The following is a 27976-nucleotide window of genomic DNA, read 5'->3' on the forward strand; positions in this document are numbered from 1 at the left end:
TCTTTATCGTCCAAAAACATTTTTAAAAATCTTTTGAATCCTGAATCAATGAATCTCTTTTTGTGTTTTTGTAGGAGTGCAACAGGGGAGGCGTGGCACGAGATCATGCTGTCATGTCTGGGGAGTAAAGACTGTGACATCCTGTCAGGGAACACAGAGCCAGAGTGTGGCAGCCAGTTTGCCTACCTCTACTTTGTCTCCTTCATCTTCTTCTGTTCGTTCTTGGTGAGCACACAATGATCCAACTCCTCTGTCACCATTCAAGCAGATGGATAATCTTTTTTGTGATTATAAGATTATAGAGTATATATACAAAATACAGGCAATTTAAATTGTAACTTCACCCGTGGCTATGATTTTTTAACGTCGGCTGTCTTCTTGTGCACGTGTGTTTTCATGTGTAGATGCTGAATCTGTTCGTAGCCGTCATTATGGACAACTTTGAGTACCTGACAAGAGATTCATCCATACTGGGACCTCACCACCTGGATGAGTATGTCAGGATATGGGCCGAGTATGATCCTGCTGCCTGGTGCGTGGTAACATGCATGCCCTCGGGTGCACATACTCACACATATCTTCTTTTTTTTTAAAACACACCCGCTCACAGTGAAAACTCTTATCTTCCTGCCTAGAACCACTTGCACACATTATGTTTGCACAGGAATTAGAATTGGCCAAATATTCAACTCTCAACATATCACATTTCTAAATCCAGATGCTGTTTACGACGTCAGACACACCAAATGCTTCATTGTATGTTTCTTGTATGTTTCTTTAATATGCTTATTCATACAGAGCAAGGCCTAAGCAGTGACCTCTCAACAGTTTTGTGAATCTGTTTTTTTTTACGTACTTATTTCGGTCAAACGCCAGCACATTGTAATTTAAACGGCACATGACAAAAGCACAAGCGTCAATTAGTTGATAGCTGCAAGAGGGCTGTAACGGATTAGAGAATAACCTCAAACCTCTGGCAGCTGGTTATCTCTCTCGCACCGTACAACCCCTCCTCCTCCACCCTTTTTCTGTAAACTGTCCTTAAATAACCACCTCCCCCCCTCAAACCCGTTCCCAAACACCTTCCCTTCTTCTGGAATCTGAATACTGCCAAAAACTTAATGTGGCAACGTCTACACTCCAAACAAGCCTCCTCCCTGTCTGACTCCTGAAGCCTAAACATACTGTAGACATGCTAAGTTTCATGGTATCTGTATTCCAGTGCCTGTGTGTTTCCCTCATGCTGTCCTGTAGACTGCACATACAGGTAGAATACTTTAAACAGCAGCGTTAGGAACGTAAAGGAAAAAGAGATGAGAGGCTGATAATCAGATTTACAGGAAAGATACGTAAACGAAAATTAATAAGTGAAGTCTCATTTCAAAATGTTACCTCGTAGGTGTTAGAGCATTGCTTGTCTTGGAGCTAACATGCTGTTTTTCAACTGCTACATCACGGACTGTGAAATGGACACAGCTGCTCGGGATGCAGACGAAAGGAAGCACAGACACGTGGATGACACTGAACACATATTTAAGAGGGAGGCGATCTGCACACAACACAAGCAGCTATTAAGCATTTAGCTGTTCACCCAAGCATATGCTTTTCTACTCTGTTAGCAATTCCTTAATTATATCGTGCACATATCCTGTCAGGGGTTTGGACTGGAGAAAAGACGGAGAGGAATAAAACAAATGAATAAATTGTGTGCTTATGTGCGTGTGTGTGGCCCCGTACACACCTGGTATTAACATGTGGTTTTTGTGATCTGATCTCAAGTCGAACGTCTCTGAGTTCAGGTGTGAACGCATTCAGATCGGAAAGCGATCTAATCACACCAGATCACATTCGGAGGTGGTCTTTGTGACTATCTCCACAATATCAACTCTGACCTCGAGTATCATCACTCAGTGGAGTTACATGCAGCCAAAGAACCGAATTTCTGATCGTATAAGACAGAGTTTGGACTTTTAAAATGCATGTAAACACCTTAGTCCGATCTGCATCGGTAAAAAAAAAGGACCATAACAGAATCTCAAAATTGGAAAAAAACACCTAGATAATTCATTGTCAGCATTCTAACGCCTTGTATACTCAGGCATCGTATCTAAATCGAATTTTGCATTCCCGCTTTCACCCGGAAGTGGAAGGAGAGGGCACTGTTAATAAATAGTAGTGTTGTTGCCGGAAAAGGTCAAACGACAGCATGGCTTCAGCGAAATCAACAACTCACTTCTGGACGCACAAGGAGATCCGTACGCCATCTTTGTTTGAAATGTTGCCCGATAGTTTGTTGTTGCTGTGACGTATAGGTCAACCGGAGGTGGCTCTACAACCACCTATTGAAAGGGCTACAGCGCCACATAGCTTAGCGGAGTCAGCCAGGCACCGGCCATTTATTCGATTCTCTGAACGGCATATATACTCAGACAAGTGACAGCAGCCCGTCCAGTTACAAAATCGGTATATGGCTTAATCAAGCTATCCCATGTATACGTACTGACTGATACTTTTCTTAAATTGATAAAATCTTCACTGCATCTCTCTCTCTTAATGGTGACACACAAACAGTGACACATCTGTAAACTCAGACGGGCTCAAAACAACATTATTTGGTCTTCGCTCACACACGACGTGTTAATTTGCATGTAGGGCGGAGAAGTGAGATCCAATCACAAGTATCACAGGAGACATTCAGGGTGTATTTTAATGCCAGGGGTGAACAGACGTACTTGGCGCTGGGGCCTTGTGATCAGAACTCTGATGACGGATGTTAAGACCAGGTGTGTACGGGGGTCTATGTGTGCGTACATCTATGTGTATGTGGAGTGTGCATAGGTGCACTCAGGTGTGAATCTGTCTGAAGACTCTGCGATCCATTAAGAGTCAATCTCGGGTCCCATCGGCTAGTGTCTGATGATTAGCCTCTGGGGGCAACAGCCAATATTTTGTGGCTTCCAGTGTAGACGCCATCTTCCATTTGCCATTTACAGTGGAACGTCACACATCAGTAGGAATGAGTCAAACGTTTCTGCACACAAAACACAAACGGATATTTTTTGAGGGTGCTTTAGGTCCAGATGACATTTTGGCTCATCATGATTAACAGCTATTTGCATGTGAATGCAGAAAAATGGCCGATAGCTGATGCATTTCAGCCAATGTCTTTTTTTCTCTCCTTACCGACTGTTAACCTGCGGGCGACCAAAGTCTGCTCAAATGTGATTGGTCAAACTAGAAACAGACTTTGGCTCCAAAATCGTGTCCCACGCCTACAGATTCTGCATATTCCTATGCAGAATCTATTTATAGAGATTATTTGATAGTTAACATATTTTAGTATAAAAGTATTTACTGTGTATACTTGTCAATCTTGTGCTCTTCCTCCCTATGTTCTCTCTTATTTCTGGATGTTTTTGTGTGTGTTCTCCTGTGTGTGTGCTCTCGTGTGTTTCTTAACTCCCTGTATTCTTCTTGCAGCGGGCGCATTCATTATAAGGACATGTACAGTTTATTACGAGTTATCGACCCGCCTCTGGGCTTAGGCAAGAAATGCCCCCATAGGGTGGCCTGCAAGGTTTGACTTCCACTCAAACAAAATCTCTCTCAACCACACGTGCTAGCCACAGCATCCAGGAATGGAATGAATGCTGCTTTATTTATTGATTTATTTTTCATTTCAATTTTTACAACTTCTTTTCCACCATTATCGACTTGCATTCTGAACTGCTTAGAGAATGTGCGGGACAATGCAGACACCCAGAGAAGCATGTGAAATGCACAAGTGAAATGAAAAAGAAAAAAAAAAGCATATTAAGAAGTTTTACCACATTTTAAAATAATTTTTATTTTATTTTTAATATTCTTTTTATTTTGCTTGCTGTGGAGCCATGGCTATACTATAGCAAGCTATGGTTGCCCACTGTAGTGTTGCATTGTTCTTGGTTTTTGGGGGTTGGGGGAAAGACAGAAACTGCATTGACACCCCTTCCTCCTCCTCCCCTCTCTCCTCGTCTGCGCAGGAGTAGCTTGGCATCTGCCCTGCTCCTCTGTGCACACACTCGGACACACGCACCGTATATACTGTTGTCCTGCTTCAACAGAATTGTCTTTTGAGAACATTTCTTTTCTCAAATCTTCCTCCTGTTGTCTCCTTTCCCTTTGTCATTTACCCCCCCCTCTTTTTTTCACATGACAGTGTTAGAGTCCTGTAGCTCACAGAGGAGCCACATGGCCACAGTTTCTCCAAATCAGCCCAATAACCTTGTCTTTCTGTTGTTTTGTTCTTTTGCTTTGTTTTCCCTCTCTCCCTTTGTCTACTCTCAATTTCTGACTTTGTGACCCACCTCTCTCTTTTTGACTCTATCCTCTAATCACTCGTCTCCTCCATCTCTCTTTCGCTGCATCTTGTTTCTCCCTTTCTCAACACCTCTGTCTCTCCCCTTTCTTTTGTTCTTTTGTTAACGGGTTGGTGGCACTGGCCGATGATGCAGTGGCAGGATCAGTTGCAGGGAAATGTATGACATGCTGAGGCACATGTGTCCTCCACTAGGCCTCGGGAAGAGGTGTCCAGCACGGGTGGCCTACAAGGTCAGAAAGGAGCCCGTCTACACCCGAGTCTTGTATGGGTGTCAGGGAGGGCTTTTGGGGGAGGGGCCCGGGACTTATTAGCGCTCAACGTGCTGTAAACTTTAGTGTCGTTGTTTATTTGGTTCTCTGTTTCTGTTTCTTTTCTCGTGGAAAGTGGGGGTGGGCTGATCGGTGTTGTGGCGTTGTGTGGTGGTGTGGGATTGGTGGGCACAGGTAGCAAGACACTTATGACGAGGGGTTGGGCAGGTTGTGTATCCACAGGAGGGGACGAAAAGAGGGACCTTCTCAGCTCGTTTGCACCGTATACGATGGACACGAGCTCATTTAGACAAGTATGCACATTACAATCAGCACTGCTTCATATTATTCTGCAAACAGAGTGATTGTAGTGAGTGTATACGTTAAAGCAATTATTTTCAGTACAAAAAAAGAAATATATTCATCTATCGCACATGTAGACGCTGCTGAAGACACACACTCTTAGAAGCATGCGTGTGCAGCAGGGCTTGGAAGGTCCGCCAGACTTACGTCCTCTGACTCGTTCCGTCCTGTGGATGGGGGCGGACTCGCACACATTTCCACACAAACACACACAGAATCAGGTCACATCAACCTCCACTTAGGATCTTCTCTGTTATTCCTCATGGTAGAGAGAGCAGAAGGGCTTGTGTCAGTGATGTGTTTTCCTCTGAGAGCCTTTGGTCGCCACACAGAGGCTGTTCTTTTTTCTGTCACCCTTCATGTAGCAGCTCCAAGCCCCCCTCCCCTTCCCCCGAGCAGCCTTTTCTATCTGCAAGTCCAATCTTCTCTTTGTCCTTTGGTTCTGTCGTCAATGCAGTTCTATTCTGTTTCCAGCCCCCCTTCATCTCCTGCAAATCGCTCTCCTCCCCGCACATTACACACTCCCTCACCTGTCTTCTGCATGACCGTAAACCACCACGACCACCTGCACACGCACACCCTGTCTGTCATGGCACACCTCATCGTGCTCAAATTGTTAGAATTGTTAAACAGAATGATAACAAACAGATTTAGATTCATGTTACCACGATCTTCTGCAACTCCTCTTGTGATCAGCGTGACAGAATCACGAGACATCATTGGCGGATCACTGTGAGCCTCAGGGGGCAGCCGGCCAAACAGCCTGTAGGCACAGGAGATCACCCCATCGCCAACCATTGCTTTATCCTCCCTCCTTCTCCAGCAGACCTGCGAAAATAGTGCTAATATTATACACTAAGTATGCTTCCATATGGTTGTGGTTTATATAAGAGTACAATTTATTATGTGTCTTCCTACCCATTCATAACCTCCACTAAAAGTTGATTCAGATTATTTATTTGGATCTGCACCAAATTGCACATAGTGATATTTTTTCATCAAGATCCATTGTCTTGCAATGTTAAAGAAATCGGACTGATCTGGATCCACACCAAAATATAATGGGTTCTTCCCTGACACATCCTTCCACCAAGTTTCATGGTAACCTGAGCCGTAGTTTTTATATAATCTTACAAACACACAAACGGACAGGGGTGAAACCATCTTGGTTGCTTAATGGTACTATTCCACCCAGGTTTTGCAGCTCGAGCTTTGTTTCCTTCTTAGTAAATCATGTTTATGTATTTAACCCCAACCTCTGCCATCTTCCATCTTTACATCAGGTGCTTTCTCTCTCTTCTACCTTCTTCATTTTACCCTCAAACTGTTTTACCCAAAGCCTCCTCCCTGCAGTTAAAGTGAATCTCTCCTCCTCAACAACCTAACGTGCTTTTCATCCGTGGTGTTTGGCTAAACCCTTCCCGAGCATCTTTATCTGCTCCTCGATGATTATTACCTCCCTTGTCCATTTTTCCATAAGCACCAATGAGAGAAAGCCCAGCCTCTTATACCTTTGACCTTCCGTCCAGTCCACAGAACAGTGGTCCGTCTAGCTCCACTGCTTATAACCTCCGATCTTCTCTGTCCTGAGGCGAGACAGCAGAGCCTACAGGCAGGATCGCTTTTTTTTATCCACAGACACAGCCAACTAAGTATGGTGATGTGTTTATCTTTCTTTTTTTTCGTCTAGTAGTTTGGTCACTTTTTCTCTCTTTACCTGCTCGAGCTTATAAACAATCAATCTTTATTCCTCTATCATCTCTTTTCCTTCACCTCTTCTTACATCTATTTTCTGGCAGAATGTTCATCACATATTTCCTACACACACGTGGATTACGGTCGCCTGCAATCATGCACCAAAACAACATTTCCATGGCGGCCATTGTTTAGTTCCTCCTTCATATTTCTTTTTCCACAGAATGCTGCTCTCTCTCACCTATTAACCTCCGAGTGTGTGCCCATTTCTCACACATTAGACATCAGATGATTAGCGATAGAGCTAGTTGCTCTATCGTTACAGCCTATAGCCCCATTGTCTACAGATTTTCTTATTTCCCTCCAAGAACAGTCACGTTAAAAAACAACTCACAAACTCATTGTAATGTTGTCAACAGAGGATGCTTTCTGTGTACGGCTGTGCAGCTGCTTGTCCTGTGAGGCCTATTGTGTGCGCATCGCATGCCGCATGAGGGTGGGATGTGCAAGAAGGGTTTTTGGGGGGGTGGGGGTTGTGTGGATTAAAAAAAAAGTTTTGATAGATGGATTAAAGGAGAGGCATTTAATCAGGATGTAGAGGGGAAGCATGATATGCTGCATGTCTGGGTTTTCGCCGTTTTCTGTCACCACACGCACACGAACGTCATCTGTCAGTTGGTGTGTGTCTGTGTATCTTATATAAACCAACAAGACCAAAGAAAAAGGATCAAACCAATGAACGAAAACAAAAGTTCCCTTTCCTTAGATCATTTTGTGGTTTATTGGTTTGTCATCTGGTCTCTGTTGTTTTCAATGTGAACCTCCAAACCCCTAGGAGGAGCTGTGGATAGCCAGACCTGCGGTTCAGTTGTTCCTCCTGTTTTCTCATTAATGGTTCAATTTTTCAGATTCAACAAACCTGTGAGGCATCGAAACGCATACAAACGTAACATGAGAGTGAAATGATTGGATGTATATAAGGTGTGGATGATTCTAGATCTAGTCTTTAACGGTCACCGTGGTGCTCACAGTCTCTTTCATATCAGAAAACACTTTAAAAATCTTTGAATCCAGCACTAAAATTTAAATATGTGCAATTTGACACCACATCCGAGTATAAACGTGTTACAGGAAGAGACGGACGTGGTCATTGGCTGCTGCAGATGTTCTTCACAGCTCCTTCACCCTCCTCAACCCCCTTTCTTTCTCCTCGCTCCCTTTCCCCCCTTCCTGTCACCTGGAGGTTCCAAACACACACATACACACACACACACACGCCACCCCAGTTCTCTCACGGCTTCTCCCTCGATTGGCTCTCCCACAGAGGCTGCTCCGCATGGATCTGCCCGTGGCCGACGACAACACGGTCCACTTCAACTCCACCCTCATGGCCTTGATCCGCACGGCTCTGGACATCAAGATCGCCAAGGGTGGTACGGAAGGTTTGGAAATCCCTCTTACCTCCTTTGATTCAAACATTTTTAAAGGCTCTGTTTTCTCCCCCCCCTCGAGTGCAGCACACGTCTGCTTTCTCTGTGCCGTGAACCCAGAGGCCTCCGGCTCCTCCTGATGCTTCTCCTACTGTTAGTGTGTGTGGCGTGAAGGTTGAGGTCCTGTGGAATCTCAGCCTGCGTACATCGTCCTCTACAGTTGAATTGATCGTATCTCCTATTGTTATCTAACTAATAGAAACTTTCTTCTGTCTGTTTGTTTTCATGTCTGTGTGTCCTCCCTCTTACCTTTTGTCTGGATGGTACTGTTCCTCTTGTGTGCATGCATGTCCACATGTCTGACTTTGGGTTTGTCTATGTACTTGTTTGGGCATGTTTGTCCGTGTATCTGTCTGTGCGTGCATGCGTGCGTGTGTGTGCGTGTGTGCATGCACGCATGTGTGTGTTCGTTGAATATGCCTAGGTGGTATTGACAAGCACCAGATGGACGCAGAGCTGAGGAAAGAGATGATGGCGATCTGGCCCAACCTCTCCCAAAAGACTCTGGATTTGCTGGTGACGCCGCACAAGTGTAAGTTGAAAGAGTGCAGGCGCAGCAATGCGGCTTGGATGCAGCCACCCTGCGACGCCCGGCGCTCCGACGTTTGTTTTCTCTTCACGCCACCCGAGGACCGCTTCTCTCAGCCAGTCTCTCTCACTGCTGCACCCTCTGAATCAGCTGGCACATCGCCCCCCCCCCACAAACATGCAGGACCTCACACCTCTAGTCTGTCGAGACATATTTATATCATCAACATCAGCAACAGAAGCCCAAGTAGTGTACGGCTAAGATGTGGACACAAACAGTCAGCACCTACAGAAACAGACAGCTGTACACACACCATCCTCTAGCAACAGAAAGCACACTGACTAGAAAAGACCCGTCACTAGTCGGAGACCCCCAGCTGTCTGTGCCTGAGATCAGAGGGTGCCCTACTATAGATCAACTCTCTATAGATGTCTTTTCACTCCAGGGGCAGTCAGTTCTGTGCGTTAAGTGGCTGATTGCATGTGACAAAAAACACTATGTATTTAAACTATTATTTAGACTGAGAACAAGTGCACAGTTGCCCAATACAGCCGTTATTTTAGTTTGTGCAGTGCATGAAATTTGCTATTAGCATATTTAGGAGCTAGAAAATTTAGTATATATTGAAAATAAATTTGCAATCAAGTCCAAATATTCATTTTCAATCGCAGATTTTATTGTGTTATTATTTTTGTGTAATTCTTATGATCGCATGATTACTAATTCCTGAAGCGACCGCGTTTTGTTTTGTTGTTTGGTATTTCATACCAAGCATTGTCTGTTGCAGGCATGAGATCCTCCGATACAAGATTTGACATCTGTACCATATAAAGTTAAAACAAAAAGCCTTTAAAAAAAAAAAAGAAAAGAAAAAATAAGTGACTTAAGATTTTTAAAAAATATCAATCTGTCTGTGAAAAGACCTTTTGCTCAATGTTCATGTGTATGTGAGATCTGTGTGTGAGAGTGAGTGTTTTCCTGTGTGCACGCATCACCCCTCTCTGCCATTCCTTGCGCTCAGGGTCCATACCAAAGGGTCTAATCTTGCAGGGTAACTTGTCATTCTCTCAGCAGCGACAGACCTGACAGTGGGGAAAATCTACGCTGCCATGATGATCATGGAGTACTACCGCCAGAGCAAGATCAAGCGCTCGCAGGCTCTTCGTGATGAGCAGGTATTGTCGTCTTCAGGCAGAATAAGCCTCCACTCGACCTGCATCCGACCCTTTTAAAGGCAGACTGACGCACTGAAATCAAGGCTGCAGGGCTGCTGCCCCCATTCATACGAGCCTGGGCTGTGACAACTCCTGTAGATCAGGGAGGAGTCTTCATTCAGTCACATAGAAAAGTCCAAACAGGAGGTGAAAATAAAAACTTCACAATCTGCTCCCTCATGCAAGGCTTCTTGACCAACAGCAGAATCAATGCTGCCATCTGCTGGACACAGTTTGTCACTTATTCATTTACAGTAACTTTAGCTCTGAGCAGACAAAAACGTAATTTATACTCAATACAACAATAATACAGGAGTTGGTTTAAGTTAATGTGCATATTTTACCAGTTTATATTGTATTTTCAAGCAGGCTGAGATGTTGTCACAGTCCTTAAGGTGCCCATGCCTCAACATCATGGAAACCTTCGGCCCTCTCGTCTCGACCGCTTGTGAAGACACCTTTACCTTCTCACTCCCCATACTCCAAGCTTGTGACCCAGGAATGTTAGATTTGCATCACGATAGCACCGCAACCTTCTGTCTGCACACCGCCCCCTTTAATAAAAGTGTGACATCATATTTTGATCTTGCACACATGGATTTAGGAGGTTTCCCACCGTTTGGATTTGAAACAAGGAAATTACTTGTTTTTAAATTCACAAAGCTCAAAAATTGGGAAATTAGACTGTGAAAGATTTAATTTGTTGGTGCTTTTTTTATCCAACTTGCATGTTTAACACGTTTATGAGCACATTAAAGTGGGGAGAGGTTGTTATTAGGTGTTACAGTTGCAACATCTTAAGTGTATGACAAATAATTGTATGGCTGAATGCAAAGTTTCATATTTGACTTGTCCCATCATGCATTTCACCTGGTATATGTTCCCTTCCACAGGGTTTGTGCAGTGTTTTTCTGCCACAATGTTCTCTATCCCTCTTCTGAACGAGGCCCCTCTCTTACCGCTCCCCTCTTCTTTACTTCCAGTTTCACTGAAATGTATTTTCTTCAGCTTTCTACATCAACATCACAGTATTTAAATCCATCATCAGATGACAATTGATCATCACATGAAATCCAGAAAAATTACTGATCATTCCTATCCATCGGATCCTGAGCTACTGAGTGGGTGAATTCCTGTTTGGGCTTTTCAGTATAAGGGCCTCTAATGGTTAAGAGTTCTGGATCCAGAAAGATAGGACTGTTATGTCCCAGAATGCACCCATCTCCTCCTCCAGCCAGCTGCTGGGCATCCGAGACCCCTCACCTCACTTCTTTTGTCTCACTTCAGCCGACAGCCCCCTTTTCTACGTCCCCTCTGCTCCTGCTCTGCATCTTTTCCTTCCCATTTCCCTGTCAGTCTGCCTGATAGCTGGCGACGGCCATGTTGTATATCTCACACAGAATCGAACGCCATTACTGTTTCAGCGCGTGGAACCTCCTTCCCCCACCCAGGATGGGGGCCCGGGACTTAACAACGCCCTCCCTCCACCTGAGACGACTGTAAACAGCCTGTGAGTTGAATGTTGTTTGCGTGTTTGACGTCACAGGAGGTGCTCCGTTGAAAGCAGACCAGTTATAGAACGTGTGTGTGTGTGTGTGTGCGTGCGCGCCATAGGCCAGTGGAGGGGGGGGTCCCGGAGAGCCATTCATGGGTGACAGCCCGTGCTCAGGAGATGTCCCAGAAAGTTGGCAGCTGGAGCCCAGAGGGACACCCTGAGGATGGCCTGGGAAGCATGAGCAACTCTCAGGTAGACAGCTCTCACACACACACACACACCTAGGACCACACACACACCATCACACCCAGACACACTATACAGACAACATACATGAAAACATCCTTGTCGTTTTTGTGAACAAGTACAAACACTCGATCCATTCAACATTTGTTTTGACTTTCATGTCATTGCTACCAAATGAACCAGAGCAAAGCGGAGCTGAGGACACTGAAGGTAAAATGAAGTGTGATACAGATTGTGTCTCCACTTCTATGGAGAGCAGAGTTTGTGTTATTCACTAAACTCCTGAATCAGGTGAAGTCACAGAGACATCACGTTTGTTTTGGTTCATTATAACTGAGGTTAAAATAGAAACGCAGCAGCCTGTTGTTGATCAGGGCATCCACTTGATTCTTGCTTCTCAGTCCCTTCTTGTCAAATCAACATCATCAATGGTATCCTACACATAAACTTGAGGTTACCCTGGTCAGTGTGAGAACAAACAACTTCCTTCATGTGCTGTGTAATCTGAAGCTTCTCTCCAGTAAACAAGACTCCATTCAGATCTGGTATGAACATCCATCCAGAGGGATCCGATCGCAAGTGGTCGGGTTTGAACGCATCCAAACGCACCCTTGATGCGTCCTGAGATCCACATTCAGAGGCCGTCTGAGACACGTGGTCACATTTATTTCACTGTGCAAGCGCAAATGTGTCCTGGGCCACATACGAAGGACATCCTCTGACCTCCTACATTTTCACGATGGATAGAAAGTAAAATCTTTCCTCATAGCAGAGCTGCCAATGCCTCATTGATTCATTCAGCCCCTCTTAACTCCGTTTGCTCTCTCTCTTTTGCTCAAAAGACACAAGCACACACCAACATGCACAGACATTGTCATTGGACACACCTTTAAACTCGGGACTGTGTAAAAACGACATTATTTGGTCTTCATGAACACAAATGTCATGCGTGTTTATTTGCACGTTGAGCAGGGAAGTGAGATGCGATTACAAGTGATCACAGGAGACACCATCAGATGTTAATACCAGGTCTGAACAGGGCAAAGATATTTGCTCAAGCTAAAAATGGACTGGACAACTATCTCTCCAAGGCACAAAATAGAGAAGTTCCGAGCTCATGCGCTCTCATCTGTCCTGCCTTGTTGCCTCGTCGATCATTTTAATGCAATCTGTCTTACCTCGATTCTTAAGTTCCCAGTGATATAGCGTTGACCATTCTTTGACTGGCTCCATCTCTCAGACATTTTTTTTTAAACGCAATTTTCTATCTGAGTGAAGTTTTCCTTCACCATGAGTTTGCTCATTTCATTCGGAGTCTGTCTTGCGGTTCATGTGTCCGTCTTCATGTCGTTAAACCTCTCTGCTTGTAGACCTCCTCCAGCGGCTGACAGGTCCCTGTATCAGTCAACGCAATAACACTTCTCCATATCAGTCAACAGAGGTCGAGAGAAGTTTAAAAGTTGGATAGAAGAGAGTGGCTGTGGGCTTCATGCAAACCAGTTAGATGGAAGGCAAATCGAATCATAAGAACATCAGGCAATATGAGACAACACAACCCTGAAATGAGACGGCAGTCAATGAGCAGTCAGCACATGTTGCAAGCGAGCATTTAAATAAATGTAAAAATGTACCTGCTGAAGTAGCTGGCACTGCCTCTTACCTTACTGTTTATAAAGATGGACGATGCGCCTCCACTTTCTCCCACTATTCAGAAATGAAGCTAACATATCCCACATGCGAACGCTGCCGTCTTGCACATTTGGAGCTGGAAACCAAAACTACGGGAGAAATGAAGACTTGCTGATTGGCGATTGAAACAGACTATAGTTCTGACCAAAACATTTTACACAACCTCAGTTAAAACGCACAATGTGCCAGTGCCAACAACATCTGATCAGAAATGGTGGAGGAAGTATTATTGTAAAAGTACAAATAAATAGACGAAAATGTACTTGGTTAACTTTTTATATTATTTTTAAGTACTTAATATATGTAAAGTACTCAAAGTTATTTTCGAGTATCCTCCTCTCCAACAGTCCACTAGTCTCGTGGTGTGGTCTCACCGTCAGTTCCCCTCTCATTACTGATCTGAACTTTTACAGATATAGAAAAACAATGTGAAGAAATATATTGTAAAAATGTAGAGGAGTAGAGAGTACAGATACTTGCTGATATTTGTAGTGGATGGAAAGTGAAAATAAATCTACATAAGTATAGTAAAGATACTGAAAAATGTACTTAAGTAATGAAATACTTTGTTACATCCCACCTCTGCTGATCAGATGTCTTTTTTTCACACATTGTCTGAGCTGCATATGATTTTCCTCTCAAATCCGTTCCTGCTCTGACTCACAAGCTCCATCTGGTATAAACAGAGAGTCTCCACCTTCCTGTGCCAGTATTCGCTGGCTGCTCGGTGTTTGACAGCAAACACACAAACAGATTTTGTTTGGAAAATACTCTCAGTCTTATCCACATTTCATTCATTTAAAACCAAAACAACAAAGAAAGTGGCAAAGTCACTCACCACACACACACACACACACACACACACTCACACTCACACTCACACACACTCACACTCACACACACACACACACACACACACACACACACACACACACACACACACACACACACACACTCTCTCTCTCTCATCAGATTCTCCCTCTGACTGCTTCTTCTTCTCTGAGACCTGAGCTTTCTTTGGATAACAAACTTTCCCCCACCCCCTGCTCCCCTATCAGTTTTCATGGCAGCCAGTCACACCATCTCCTGCTCTCCTGCTCTGTTTGCAGACGGTAGAGATGAGAGAGATGGGGCAGGATGGTTACTCGGATACTGAGCACTTTCCACCAATGGAAGGCCACGGCAGGGCCGCTTCCATGCCCCGCCTCCCAGGCGACAACCAAGTGAGCAGCATTCTCACTTTTCCACTCTCGTTCTATTCCCCCTCATTACATATATGTTCCTTTTGTTTGATCACATTCATAAAGGTCTGACTCTTTGCTTAAAGACGTGTTGCTGTGTTCCCTGGAATCCATGTTGGAGCAAGTTTAGCAAAGGGTTAAAGGGATTTCTTCTAAATTAAAGCAGTTTGGTATGAATCACATTTTTAGCCACAAAACCACTTGTGTTGCGGGGCCGTCCTTTCCCGAAGGAAAATGTTTTTGCTGAAACTCCCAACTAGAATTCAGAAGCACCACAGCGAGGCAAAGTTAGACCTTCTGTTCCTTTTCTTTCTTCTTCTCTTCTCTCCTCTTGTCTTTATCTCATCCTACACCTGCATTGAAGTTTTTTAACAGTGGTCGTTCCGTTTTCCATCAAACACACTCATCCATCTTATATTGTTTCATCTCCCAGTCAGTGCTCTGGTTGTCACATGCACACAACAGATCAATGTGAGCACACTCGCACACACACACGCACACACACACACTCGCACACACACACATGCAGTTGAAGCACTTTTCTGACCCCATTATTTCCTCTTTTTTGTCAGAACCCTGATTCATTTATCTTTTGTTGATCTTCTACTAAACTGTCTCTTCCTTCCTGTTAAAAATGTTCTGCCTCTTTTTCAATTTTGGGAGCTGTTGTTTTTTTTTCAACCAGGACTGGAACCAGCATGATATTAAATGTTCCAAGCGTGTGTGCGTATACGTGTGTGTGTGCGTGTGTGTTGTACAGTACATGTTCTCTCACACTGTTCCTGTCACATTGTTGTCTGCCGTTTGACTTTTGTCATGTGTGTGTGTGTGTGTTTCTGTGAATGTGCGTCTCCATATCTGTGTGTCTCTTTGCTGATTGTCGTCATTGCCGTTGTTGTGACCGCGGTGCCGTTGATTGAGCTTTTTCATGGTGAAGTTGTGTATTACACTGTTCTGGCTCCAGCCACCCGCAGTGTCTGTGGTAAGTCTTTCTCTTCCACCTTCACTGCTGCTTCGGTGTCTAATCAGACTCTCTCTGTCCCTCCTCCTCTTCCTGTCTCTCTCTTTCCTCTCTTCACTGTTGCACCCCATCTCTTTTTGGGTTAAACCCCAACTAATTCTCCTTTTTACTTGTATTCCTCTGTACCCCTTCTTTTATCTTTTTCACTGTGTATCCATCCATCCCTGTCTCCCTTCCCTCTGCCTCCCTTTCTGGTTCTTTATGTATCCTCCATGTGTGACTTTGGTGTATTTGTGGCTGTGTGTGTGTGTGTGTGTCTTCTCTGTGCTCATACAGCAGCGGAGGAGAGGGAAACAACGTGGCAGTAACCTCAGTGTATGTACCCTGTCTTCCCTGTCTCGTCTCTCTTCTCTCTCTCTCTCTCTCTCTCTCTCTCTCTCTCTCTCTCTCTCTCTCTCTCTCTCTCTCTGTTTTCTCTCTGTTTTCTCTCCCTTTTCCTCTTACACACTCTGAAACTCTGCGTTTTCCTTATTTATCATGTCTCCATGTTGTGTCTTTATCATTTCTACACTAGAATTTAAATAGAATTTTTAAGGTTAATATTTTTTCAGCATGACCAAATCTGGTAACAGCCCAACTTCCAAACTGACCCCAGCACCCGTAGCAACGTCTGTAATGCACTTAACATAGAGGGTTTGGAACTGGGCCTAATTCTGCATGTCCCCTCTTATGATCAACGGCCACTGTCCTGTGGCCTCTGTTTCTCTCTCTCTCTGTTTCTCTCTCTCTCTATTTCTCTCTCTCTCTCTGTTTCTCTCTCTCTGTCTCTCTCAGCTGCTGCTGCCGCTGCTATTGCTTTGTTGCTCTTTGTCTTCATGCCTGCCTGCTCGTCTATGACGGCGTTGTCGATGTTTCCCGTCTGTGTCCAAGTCTCCATTTACACCTGCATGCAAGCAAATTGTTAAAATGTGTTAAATTGAGTGGGTGTGTTTTTGTGTATGTGTGTGTGTCTGTCTGTGTGAGTGACTGAGAGAGAGACAAAAAGATGAATGAAGACTGAGGAATGATTTGGGTACGTGTGTGCATGAATGGATATGTTGCTGGGATTCTCAGTGCTACTCCAATGAGGCCCGATATTCTGGTGTTTTATTTACATCTGCCGACCCGTCACATGTCAGTGACACAATAACTGGAAATAAACAGCACAGCTGCCGAAAGGACCTAGCACTGAAGTAGTCTGATGTGGTTTACATGCCCAGGTCAGCTACTCATGGCACCATAGGCTCTGTCCTGCGGTCCCGCCTCAGAGCGTGAGGCCTCTTGTGGGCAGAGGACTCAGGACAACCCCTATGTACCTGCATGGCTGGAGAGAAGCACGCTGAGGCAGAGCAGAAAAATTGGAATTTGGAATGTGCCATGTTCGGGGGGGGGGGTGTTAAGGGTGGTGAGGATGGAGGAGTGTTGCAAGTCATACTGACCCTTCTTCCCCTTTTGCTCTTTCACAAAGCAAGTAACAGAAGCATGGAAGGCATGGCCGTTTGCCATCATCTCTTTTATTTGATTTCTTTTACTCCTATACTTTTTTATGCCTCTGCATCAGGGGTCGGCAATTACTGTAGTTTCAGCCCTGAGCCAGTTTTTCTTAATATTGTCCATTTGAGGACTAGCTCAGGTTTACATGTGCAGTGGAGACACATGGAGGTCATTCTTTTTTCTTTTCTTTTATTAATCTGTAAACATAAGAGATTATTCAAACATTCAGGTTGGTGTTTCAGTGTTTTATGGGTGAGCCAAGGATTTTGTGTCTGATTAATTTGTTAAATCTCACAAAAACTTGCACTCTGAGAATTTATAGTAACTCACAATAAGAAACAACTTTGACTCTGATAAAAACTTCCTCACCCAGCAGAGTGCACACCTCTTCCAGGGCCCAACAGCCCCCGTATAGATCTGGATTTATTTTATTTTGATCTGCATCACAATGCACACACTCATAAACACACAGTCCCCTAAACATGTCAGATTTTTTGCCGACCCCTGCCTTATAAGCTATATATAGTGTCTATAAATATTTTTTAATGGCATGAATGGTACATTATTTCTAATGTGGGAAGGTTTGATTTGTGAAGGAATGTGGGCGGAAGGTGGGGTTGGGTGGGGGGTCTGCATTCAGATTAAGAAATGGACCCAATTCACACACAAAGACACACAATACATAGTGTCTCTTAACTCCACGGCTCACAGAAGACACCAAGTCAAAAAGCAAAGGAAACACCTTTTGTTGCCTCACATCCCTTTCTCTCCCTCTGTCCCCTGGTGGTCTCTCTCTCTCTCTTTCTCTCTCAGACCATCAATGACAGCAGTCCCATGAAGCGCTCGGCTTCATCACTGGGCCACAGCAGGTCCGGGCGAGGTCACAGAGACAAAGGAGGGGCAGAAGACTACAACATGGACCGTGTCATACCTGAGGAGGGGAGGACTTCCAGACACGGACACCGGCGAAAAGACCGGAGCCATCGGGCGTCCGAGAGGTCCCTCTGTCGTTACACGGAGGCTGACACAGGTAGGACAGACGATACACACACACAGAAACAACCATAGACAATAACATGAAGGTTTGACAGATGCCATGTTAACACAATTGCACTGAAGCTGCATTAGAGAAAAAAAACCTAAAGAAATAATATAATTTTCTCTATGAGAGATGTCATATTGTGTATCTCATATCACAATCTTTAGTGTTTTCAAAACACCTCACCCCACTGACATCTCCGACAAACATCCCATCAGGCCTGGGCACAGACCTGAGCACGACCACCCAGTCAGGCGACCTCACGTCCAAAGAAAAGGATCGTGACAGAGATCGTGGACGATCCAAAGACCGCAAACACCACCACCATCATCACCATCACCATGGCTCCGTGGAGAAGGAGCGCTACGTGGCGGAGCGAGGCGGCGAGTACGGACACAGGCACTCCCGTGACAGAGAGCATGACCGAGAGAGGGAGAGGGACCGGCGCTGGTCCCGATCGCCCAGCGAGGGTCGCGAGTGCATGACACACAGACAGGTGGGCTTCTGTGTGCTTGTGTGCATGTAGTGTCTAGTGTGAGAGCAGTAAGTTGCTTTCTAATAGACATTGCAGTGGTGGAACACATTTTCTGTCTTATGCTGAAAAATATAACCCAGGGGCCTCTAGTTTGATGGAGGCTAACTGGTGCAAAATGTTAATAATGTCCTGGAAGTCTGTGTTGAATTTTTCAGATGTGGTTTTGTTGCGAAATACTGATCAGCTCCGAGCTCATCGAGACCTGTGACATCTTGCAAACTTCAGTATAGGACGCTGAAAAATACTAAAAACTCACTGTTGATCAGGAAAAATAACACATCTGTTTGTCTGTTGTTTTAATGCAAAAACTATTGGACTGGTTACCAGGTGTGCGTCAGGGACCAAACACTTTGGTGCAGATCCAGGATTTATTTTTCACTTTCTTTAACATTGCAAGATTAGGCGTTTTTCCACCATTTTCCCAGGGAATAGTTCGTAGATCTTGATGAAAAACATCTGGAGATTTCAGGGAACTATGAGTGTGTGAAATCTTGGAGCAGATCAATTCAATTGAAAGAGACTGTTGTACTATTCTAGTTATTGTAGGGAATCTGGATACTCTATGTGATGCTGCCCTCAAACTAGAGGCCAACAAGTGTTGTTTTCCCTCACAAGACACAGGTTTTGACTACATGCACACAAACAAGCATATTATTGTGGGTAAATTCATGTAAGTACATATGCAGATGTTTTTTGTTAATGAAGTCACTGTTCCAATGTTCCAGCAACCAAACAAATATGCAGAAAAATGTATATTTGACTGTTGTCCCTGCCTGAGTGTTTTTGGATTGTTCTCTCATGTTCCCTCACTACCTTTCCTTTTACAACAACCTTAACGTTTTAAACTTCTTATTAAAATAGAAAACACAAAAGTATGATCGTCGCATGCTCCAAAACTTTTGTGATGCTCATCATTCAGCATAATATGTTGAATTTTTGACTCTTTTTGTGATAGCTTGAGAAAAAAGAGTAATTCTCTTTCAATGAGAAGATTTTTCTCCCATTTGAACATAGATTTGTTAAATGGCTCCTTGAAACTTGCTGTCACACAGCACGAAGTTTAAAGGCAAACATATTTTATGTATTGTCTAGTCACCATATTTACCCTGTGCCACATTTGTTGCTCAAGAAATCAACCCTTTACCCTTCTTTTCTCCTGTCGTCTTTTGTTTTCTCTCCTCTGCGTGACATGTTGCTTCTCTATGTTTGCTGCTGTTTGGAATCCACATCTGCTTCGTTTCTGTTTTGATGCCTTTCATTTCGACCGACCTCTCCTCCACTCCACTGACATTATGACTGGTGCTTTTATTCTTATTGTTGCTGTGGTTATTGTTGTCTTTTCTTACTTTTCTATCGGGACTCCTCCTGCTGTCTCTCTGTCTCTCTATCTTGTACTCTTTCTCTCCCTTTCTATTTGTCTCATACACCTCTCTCTCCCATCTTCTACTTTATTCTACATGTTCTGTCGTTGAATTTGTGGTTCGTTCTTTTTATTTGCTTTATTTCACTTTTTGTGTAGGGCAGTAGTTCGGTCAGCGGAAGTCCTGTCCCCTCAACTTCGGGGACCAGTACGCCACGTCGAGGCCGTCGACAGTTGCCTCAGACCCCCGCAACACCCCGGCCCCATGTTACTTACTCCCCTGTGGTCCGTAAGGCCATGCCCACGCCCCCTGCAGGGCCACAGGGCAGACCCCCAGCCCCAGCCCCTCGCCGCTTTTCTCCTGAGCCTCCCCAAGGTCAAGGCCCTCCCCACACTGGCCTCCCACTCATCCACCATGGCACTGCTCGCCAGGGTCATCATCCCCCGCCTCGTTGGGGAGACACAGGTGGAGGAGGTGGCTCCATTGAAGGGGATGGCTGCTTCTACAACCAGGAATACCAGGACTATGAGCCCCACCATGAACCCCCTGCCTATGAGCAGAACCCCATACAGGGGGGTAACCCTCATCCACACGCCATGGCCAACCACCCACTGCCGCCCCCGCCACAACCACAGCCACATAACCCCCATCCCCTCCCTCCACCCCAGCCACACTCCGTAAACAATCCTCACCCTCATCCACCGGCCCACCCACAGCCCACTCGCACCTCACCTAGGACTGTACACCACGCGCCTCCTCCCACCACTGCCCTGACTGGGCCTGTGCAGGGCCAGGTGCAGTCTGCTGCCCAGCGTCGCCTACCCAATGGCTACCGCTCCTCATCACCTTCCACACATCTCCATGGACCTCCACATACTGGGCCTCACAAGGTGCCCCCTCCAGCTGGGCATCCTAGGGGGCCCCGCAAGGGCCTGCATGAACCCTACAGCGAGACGGAGGACGACGACTGGTGCTAGCCTCTGGGGGAGGGGGATGGGCATAAGGAGGAAAAAAGACAGATAGATGGACTGAAAGATGGACATGGGGAGCTCTCGGCCGGAGCAATGACTGCCAAGGGAAACCACGACTTTTTCTTTCTTGTCGATTCAATTCAATTTTTCCTCTCCTCCGGTGCTTGGCATGTCCCAGCGATGGTGGGCTACATGAAGGGATGGGTGTCAGGATGAGGGGATGGAACAGAAATGCCGAGGCAGGATCTTGAGAAACAAATGGGTAAGAGGGGAATCACAAGCCACCTCCATGTTCTGCTGGCGTTGTTGTTGCATTCATTCTCTTGATGCCAAATGAGACCAACCTCAAACTGCAAATTTTAAGGATGCAAGCAGGAGGGGTGATGGACACTAGTCTTTGTGTGTCTTAAATTTTGCCTCTGGCAACGAGCTACAGCCACTTACAAGATGTCAAGAGTTGCGACTCGACAAAAGACACTTTACAGTCAGAGACAAGAATGACCACTTTTTTTTAAGCTAACGCGAGTAAAGTTAGCAGAGAAAAGAATCGAATCCAACCCTCCCAGCCACCAGTTGAATATTGATGAGTTTTATCATCTGTGTTTTTAAATAAGAACAAAACTGACAATTAGCCCTCCGCCTGTATGAGGTGAGAAGTCTAAGTGGGTGGGAGAGTTGGGGAGCGTTGCACAGGGTTGATAAGTCTCAGTCAAAATCTAGAGGACAGGATGGGGTTGTTTTTGGGGAAGTTTACCCCTGTCCCCAGAGAACACCCTCCTCCCTGAAACAATTTAACCAACCTCAACCAATAACCTAAAAGAGAAGAAAAACAAAAATGTGGAGATGGGTTTCAGAAACGAAAAAACAAACCAGGAACTGTTTTCTGCAGTATTTCTTCTATTCCTGCAGCTGCTTCTTCTTCTTCCTCCTTCTCTTCTACTTCTTCAAAACATCGAAGCTTGAATCTTCTGTTGCACCCCACACAGCTTCGTTTTTTAGACTTGCGGAGTTTTACACCCTGTGGAATCCTGCATGAATGATACAAAAAAATATATTAATAGCAACAATGAGAATCTACTGTATGTGGGGGGAAGTTTTCCTCAGTCCTTTCTGTTGTGGTCTGTAGGGTTTCTCTTTTTGTTTCTTTGGTTTAAAAAAAAAGCCTTTCTGTTTCTCTCTCTCTCTCACTCTCTCTCTCTCTCTCTCTCTCTCTCATCTGTTTGACATTCCTCTCTCTGTACCTTCATCCACACTAAAATCAAGTGACCGAAGGATATGGGGAGACCGGAGAGTTACTGTTCGTAAATCTCGACAGAACAAAATGATTACTTTTTGCTTGCTTGTCTGTATGTTCTGTGCCAAATGCTTGCCACTGATACAGCTGGAATTGCACATATTTTTGTGGAAGTAACTTTTTGTAACTAAGGTGATAAATCCTAAAATGATACACTGGGAAGCAGGGTAATGTAGAGCGGTGGAAAAAAAGTGTCCATGTTGGTGAGCAAGTTTGACAAATTAGTAACATCTCAAAAGTCTTCCAGGGTTTTGGGTTAAAATAGAAACACTAGAGAGAAAGAGACCAATAGAAAGGAGAGGAACTCGTCATTGTTGTTTTCTTTGTTCCCGATCATCATAATGGATACACAGATAATATAATAACTTCAAATGATCATGATGATCGTGATAATGAGGCAGATTCTCCATATAGTTTTCTGTGTGTTTGTTTAATTTTAAGCACAACAAATCATTTTTCCAACCTGCACTTGCATTGTGGGAGAATGGGTTTGCAGGAGGGCAAACATACGTCAAAGATAAGCAGTCAATAGGTTAATGAATTTTAGAATATAGAGAGTGGATGATAATGAGATTGCTTCACTACTGGTTTCTGAATTCAAAAAAGGTTTACCCTCCTGCAGTTGCTAACATAGAGTCCCACCACTCGTGACCTTTAGGTGGCAGTGTCAGACAAACAGCCTGTGGTTTTTGGCGGCTCCCCCTTTTCTTCACCTTAGAGTCGGAGCTGTTACACACTGATCAGTTCATTCTCTCACTAGTAACAACACCTCATCTGTGGTAACACACAGGTGACTCACACTTCAGATGGGTTGGAAACAAAGATTTCCGGACCTTGTCATGATCCTGGGGGGGTAAAAAAAAAATTAATGTTATGTGTGTTTCACTCCTATATATCTTTATTTCAATCTGCGTGTTTCTCTGTGTGCCTCAAACTAACACTTGTCGTCACTAACACACATCACTGTCAGCCCCGACATGACCATCATCATTTTATTTATGTATTTGACCAATATTTTACCTGGAGGCCTATCACATGTTGACCAGAGAATGCACCGAAAAAATTGAAAAGAAAAAAAAACTGCCTATTAAGTGTCTTTCCAACCTCAGTGGAATGTCACAGACAAGTATATTTTCACATCTCTACACTTAAAATCAGAAAGCACACTAGGTATGTAGCTCCTGGTTGTGTGTGTGTGTGCGTGTGTGTGTAGATGTTTTATTCTTGTGCTTGCTTTGCTTTCTTTTTCTTTTCTCCAGAACTCTAATTTGAATCTTATGATTTTCCAGTCAAGTCATTGTAATAATTATTGTGTGTGTGTGTGTGTGTGTGTGAGTGTGAAAGAGTATGAGAGTTATTTAAAAAACCACTGAATGAATCATGTAAAGCCCCAAACATTCACCATCCATCTTAGTGTCTATGCTGCAGTGAAATCCACTAACACGCTGATTAACCACACAAAGTCTTCAAAAAGCAATGTAAAGCCGCTACTGAATAAAAAACAGACAAAAAAAACTTTTTTAAGTACAAAAGATTGAAAAAACAAGAAAAAATATCTAGTTCCAGAAATGCATGTGCTATGTGCATGCCACACCGTGGATTAACAGTCATCTTCAGGACATAAAAGAAAAAGCAGATTAATGAATTCAGAGGAATAAAAAAAGATATATAAATAGATAGATGTTTTTAAAAAGCAATGTTTCCTTTTTTTCCTTCTATTTTTGAGAACAAAAAAGGTTAAAAACTACAAAAAAAAATGTCTAAAGAATGAAAACACAAAAGAGACTTTGGTTAGAGTCAGAGTCTCGTTTTTTTCTTCTGTTACATGGGTTTGAGGCACAACCCAACCATGTTCAGGACACCACAAAAGAAGAACTGTTTTTAATGGAAAAAAATATATATAAAGAAAAGAAAGTGCAGTTCAGAAAACGGTGTATTCTCCCTTCTACTTTTTGTGGGGGTCAGGGGGCGCAGGAGGAGGCCACATCTGATGATGTAATCATTATAACTGGCTGTGGAACCTTTGAGCTCTCACTCACTCCCTCTTTTCTTTCTCTCTCTCTCTCTCTCTCTGACTCTCTCTCTCTCTCACTCTTTATCTGTCGCACTCTCAACCTGTCTCACCGCTATTTCTACCAGTGCATTTTGTAATTCCAAACAGAACTCTTCCTAAAGAATAAAATCCAGAGAGAATGCACACCGTCTGGCCTCATGTTCTTATCCACATTATTGCTCTATCTGTTTGTTTTGTTTGCTGTGTGAGGCTCAGACTTTGGGCTAAAGGTGAGTTCAATAAGTTTTCATACATGGGCACAGCTTCTTCCTTGAAAACACTGAAGCTGGAAACAGGGTTGATGAGTTGTGAGTAGTGAGACTGAACTAAACAGAAGCTATGAGCTGTAAGATGCATAAAACACTCTGTTGACTGCCGACTTTCATAATATACCTTGCAACTGTTATTAACTGTTAGAATAAAAAGATTCTTAAGTGCGGCTTTAAGTTAATAAACGTAATGTGCAGATGAGGAAATTATGCATGAATTCATCTCATATGCTTTACAGTCCTTTTACCCCAGTTTCTGTTCCCTTTGTTCTCGCAAATAAATCCCAATATCCACTAGGAAATAAAACATTTTTAGGAAAAGGCAGATGTACTTACTAACATGAGATGGGCGAAAGTGCATGTGTGTGTTTAAGTGTATGACGTGTATTTTCACAGGCATGTCCAGACGGTTCCGGCCCCTCCTCAAATCCCTGTGTGCACAGACAGAGAGACGGGCTGCTCTGATTTCAGCCGGAAGAACAAGCGGCACAGTTGGGGCCTCATGGGGGGGGCTCACTGTCTCACACAGGCACTTCCCCCCACATTCCTCTCTCTGTGTTTTCCTGGCTTATCCCCCTTCCCCCCAAACACACAGCCACCGGTGAATCCCTGTCGCACACCCCCACCACCTCGTCTGTTGCTGTCTGGTATGCACAGCTTTCAGAAACATTGATGTAAATGTAGATGGAACCTACTGCTTTCTTTTTGAAATGCACGTTTCTACATATGGCCAAGTTCGATGTCCATTATAAATATGATCTGTTCATTTAAATTGAGTGAGCTTTGTAAACAAAATCTTTATGTAATGGTGCAATGCAGGTTGATAACTCATGTGTTTCATTAAACATGCTTCAATCTTAAAATACAGTAGGTTACCTATACATTTACTTGCGTTACTCCAGAAGTAATAGATTTCTTCTGAACCACAGCATGTTGCCACCACTAAATAAAGGCCCCCGGCTCTTAAACAGCCAGGGGACCCCCAATTGTCCCCAGTGTTTGACAGCCCACCAGATCGTCCCAGCTTTTGTTCTGCAAATCACTGTGGGGGGAAGGAAACAAACTTCTTCACACCCAAACCAGCTTCCTGTGTCACACACACTACTTTTCACACCAACTTCTCTGAACCAACCCCCCCCCCACACACATATATAACTTTTCCTCGATATCACACATATGACATGTTTACAAATAACATCACTCAGGTTTCTTTGCGAGTAGAAAAGGTTTAATAAATACTGAGGTAGATGCAGTCATCCAATGTTTTTTACACTTTGCCACCTTCAGTCAGCATGAAGGCCTCCACACAACACACTCCAACAACAACAACACATCTGAGCAGATGAGTGCTCACACAGATGTTCATGTAAAGTTCATTGTTGTTCATAAAGGCAGGTTTGAGGCCTGGTCCCGGGGAAGCACCACTCCAGCTGAGCTCCGAGCTGTGGCTCCTGTTCAGGCCTAAAGTCACTGAGGACTTCTCATCCATCCGCTTCCGTGATTCCTGGAGCATGTCCGGCCTTGTTGGGAGTCACGTCCGGGCCCGGGGGGCCTCTCCAGGATCCACCACCCCCGCGGTGTTTATCCGTGTGACCCCCCGGGTACTGGCCCGCTGTCGGGTGCGTTCAGGCTCCTGTGGGAAAAGTTCATATCCCCCTGTTCTGGGTTTCAACACGCTGCTATGGCTCTGTGTATGGGCATGGGGGCTGGGTGCGCTCCCAGGCTGCTACAGTTCATATAGTCCATGAGCACCGGGCTCACAAGCAGCTGTTGGGGGCAGCTCGTCTGCTCCAGTTTCGCTTTCTTACACGGGAGGAAATCCGGCTCGGCGGCCGCTTTGCCTCGTCTCTTCCTCGACGGTTGAGCCGCGACGGTGACGCTCGGGCACCGGTTCTCCTTGTCCTCCGTGCGGGGAGCAACGACTTCCTCTCGGGGTAAAGTCCGGAGCGAAGCGGGACCCCGGAGTTCCACACAAGAGGACTCCGTGTTCCCCTGAGCCGCCGCCGGCTGTTGTTGTTCGCAGCCGGGTTCGACACCCTCCGCCGTCGCCTGGGCCTCGTGGTAGATGTCCCGGGCGGACTTCATGACCAGGGTGAGCAGGAGGCTCCGGTGCAGGCGGAGACCTCCTCTCTGGCTGCGGGAGCTGTACAGTTTCCCCAGAGCCACGACCATGATCCTCTTGGCCTCGGCGCTGACCTCCATGTTTTCCAACTACAACAACAGAAGCAGGTTCGCTCGTGCTTCACGTCTCTTCTCTGACTTCACAGCGGACACGACGCCGCTCGGCCTCACGACTCGTATTTATCACCTCTGTGACGTTGCCGGCCGCGGCGTCATAGGACCGAGCCCCGCCCACGGGCCTGACCCCCGGTGTGCGGTTTCAAACAGCCCCGCAACAACTGGTTGGACAACTGCGGCTATATTTAAATTCAGTGTCCTGTGTCCACACATGATTAGCGATCTGAACACAGTGAAAACACAGCATCACAGCAGGGGATGACTCACACTCATAACCAGTGCTCATGTGAACATGAGGTGCAGACAACAACAACACACACACACACACACAGGTTTGTGCAGCTGCCCTTATTAGGACTGTGCATTGACTTACATTCATAGTGGGCAAAACCTTTTTCCCCTAACCACAGTCACTTCACTACTAACCCCAACCTTCAAGGGACAGTCCGCTGAAATACAATTTAGGAAACCGGTGACCACAAAAACAAAACATAGCCTCCTCCATACTGCTCATGTGGCGTCATCCAAGTGTCCTCAAGCCCTGACTGGAAACAGCATCGTTTACACCATGTTTTAAACCTGCAAGTTATGAAAACACATGCAAATAAAATAAAGATGTGCCAATTAAGAAAACCACCAATTTTTAATGACATGTGCAGAGGGGACCCAAAAGAGTGATGAACTTGGCTGTTGTTCAATTCTTTGAGGTATTGAGGTCAAATATATAAAGGGTTTTTCTTAATTTGCACATGTTTTTTTATTTATTAATTTGCAGTGCATTGAGCTTTCTCAGCCACCGTGTTTGCCTCTTCTGGACCAGGCACTGGTTGCCAAAAGGTCAACCAACAAGGGCTGTGTGTATGCTGGAAAAGGTCAAAGGAGAAATTGGAAATAGAAATATCAGTGAAAGTGGTACATTTGTAGATATGCATTACAAGCACAAGCAAATTTAAAATATATATTTAAACATAATATGTACATTGTGAACTGTATACAGCGTAAAACTGAATATATAGGATATAAAAGGATTTCACCAAGGACTTTGTACAGATAGAAAATGAGTTTTGCACAGTATACATGAAGTTCAGCCAGAGCGAGTTTACAGTGCAGTCGAAGTATGTGGTGCATGTGGTCGACTGAGCTGGTTGTGAA

General features: G+C 44.7%; 2 protein-coding genes across 12 annotated transcripts in view; one reads left to right on the forward strand and one right to left on the reverse strand.

Annotated features, from left to right (window-relative positions):
- The window catches only part of cacna1aa (calcium channel, voltage-dependent, P/Q type, alpha 1A subunit, a), an 87290-nt gene extending 60430 nt beyond the window's left edge, over positions 1–26860 (forward strand). For 3 of the 11 annotated variants that reach the window (XM_069525264.1, XM_069525270.1, XM_069525272.1), the window contains 13 exons: positions 75–225; positions 405–532; positions 3481–3577; positions 7991–8108; positions 8581–8688; positions 9757–9860; positions 11300–11409; positions 11514–11646; positions 14439–14552; positions 15868–15906; positions 17878–18094; positions 18322–18599; positions 20158–26860. In XM_069525264.1, coding sequence (XP_069381365.1) covers positions 75–225; positions 405–532; positions 3481–3577; positions 7991–8108; positions 8581–8688; positions 9757–9860; positions 11300–11409; positions 11514–11646; positions 14439–14552; positions 15868–15906; positions 17878–18094; positions 18322–18599; positions 20158–20976 — 2416 coding nt within the window. In that variant the 3' untranslated portion in view covers positions 20977–26860. Of the gene's footprint in view, positions 1–74; positions 226–404; positions 533–3480; positions 3578–4493; positions 4591–7990; positions 8109–8580; positions 8689–9756; positions 9861–11299; positions 11410–11513; positions 11647–14438; positions 14553–15867; positions 15907–17877; positions 18095–18321; positions 18600–20157 lie in introns of all 11 variants that reach the window. The other 8 variants (XM_069525274.1, XM_069525268.1, XM_069525267.1 and 5 more) reach the window with 8 other exon arrangements.
- On the reverse strand, positions 25793–26788 carry ier2a (immediate early response 2a). The gene has a single exon (XM_020102803.2). The coding sequence runs from the start codon at positions 26786–26788 to the stop codon at positions 26255–26257; it is 534 nt and encodes a 177-aa protein (XP_019958362.1). The 3' UTR covers positions 25793–26254.
- Positions 26861–27976: the final 1116 nt, after the last annotated feature.

This window comes from Paralichthys olivaceus, chromosome 5 (genome assembly GCF_024713975.1).
Source record: "Paralichthys olivaceus isolate ysfri-2021 chromosome 5, ASM2471397v2, whole genome shotgun sequence".
Classification (NCBI taxonomy): domain Eukaryota; kingdom Metazoa; phylum Chordata; class Actinopteri; order Pleuronectiformes; family Paralichthyidae; genus Paralichthys; species Paralichthys olivaceus.

What these genes read in the sequence shown, in the direction of transcription:
- ier2a (XM_020102803.2), bottom strand. Translation starts at nt 26,788, where the DNA reads ATGGAGGTCAGCGCCGAGGCCAAGAGGATCATGGTCGTGGCTCTGGGG.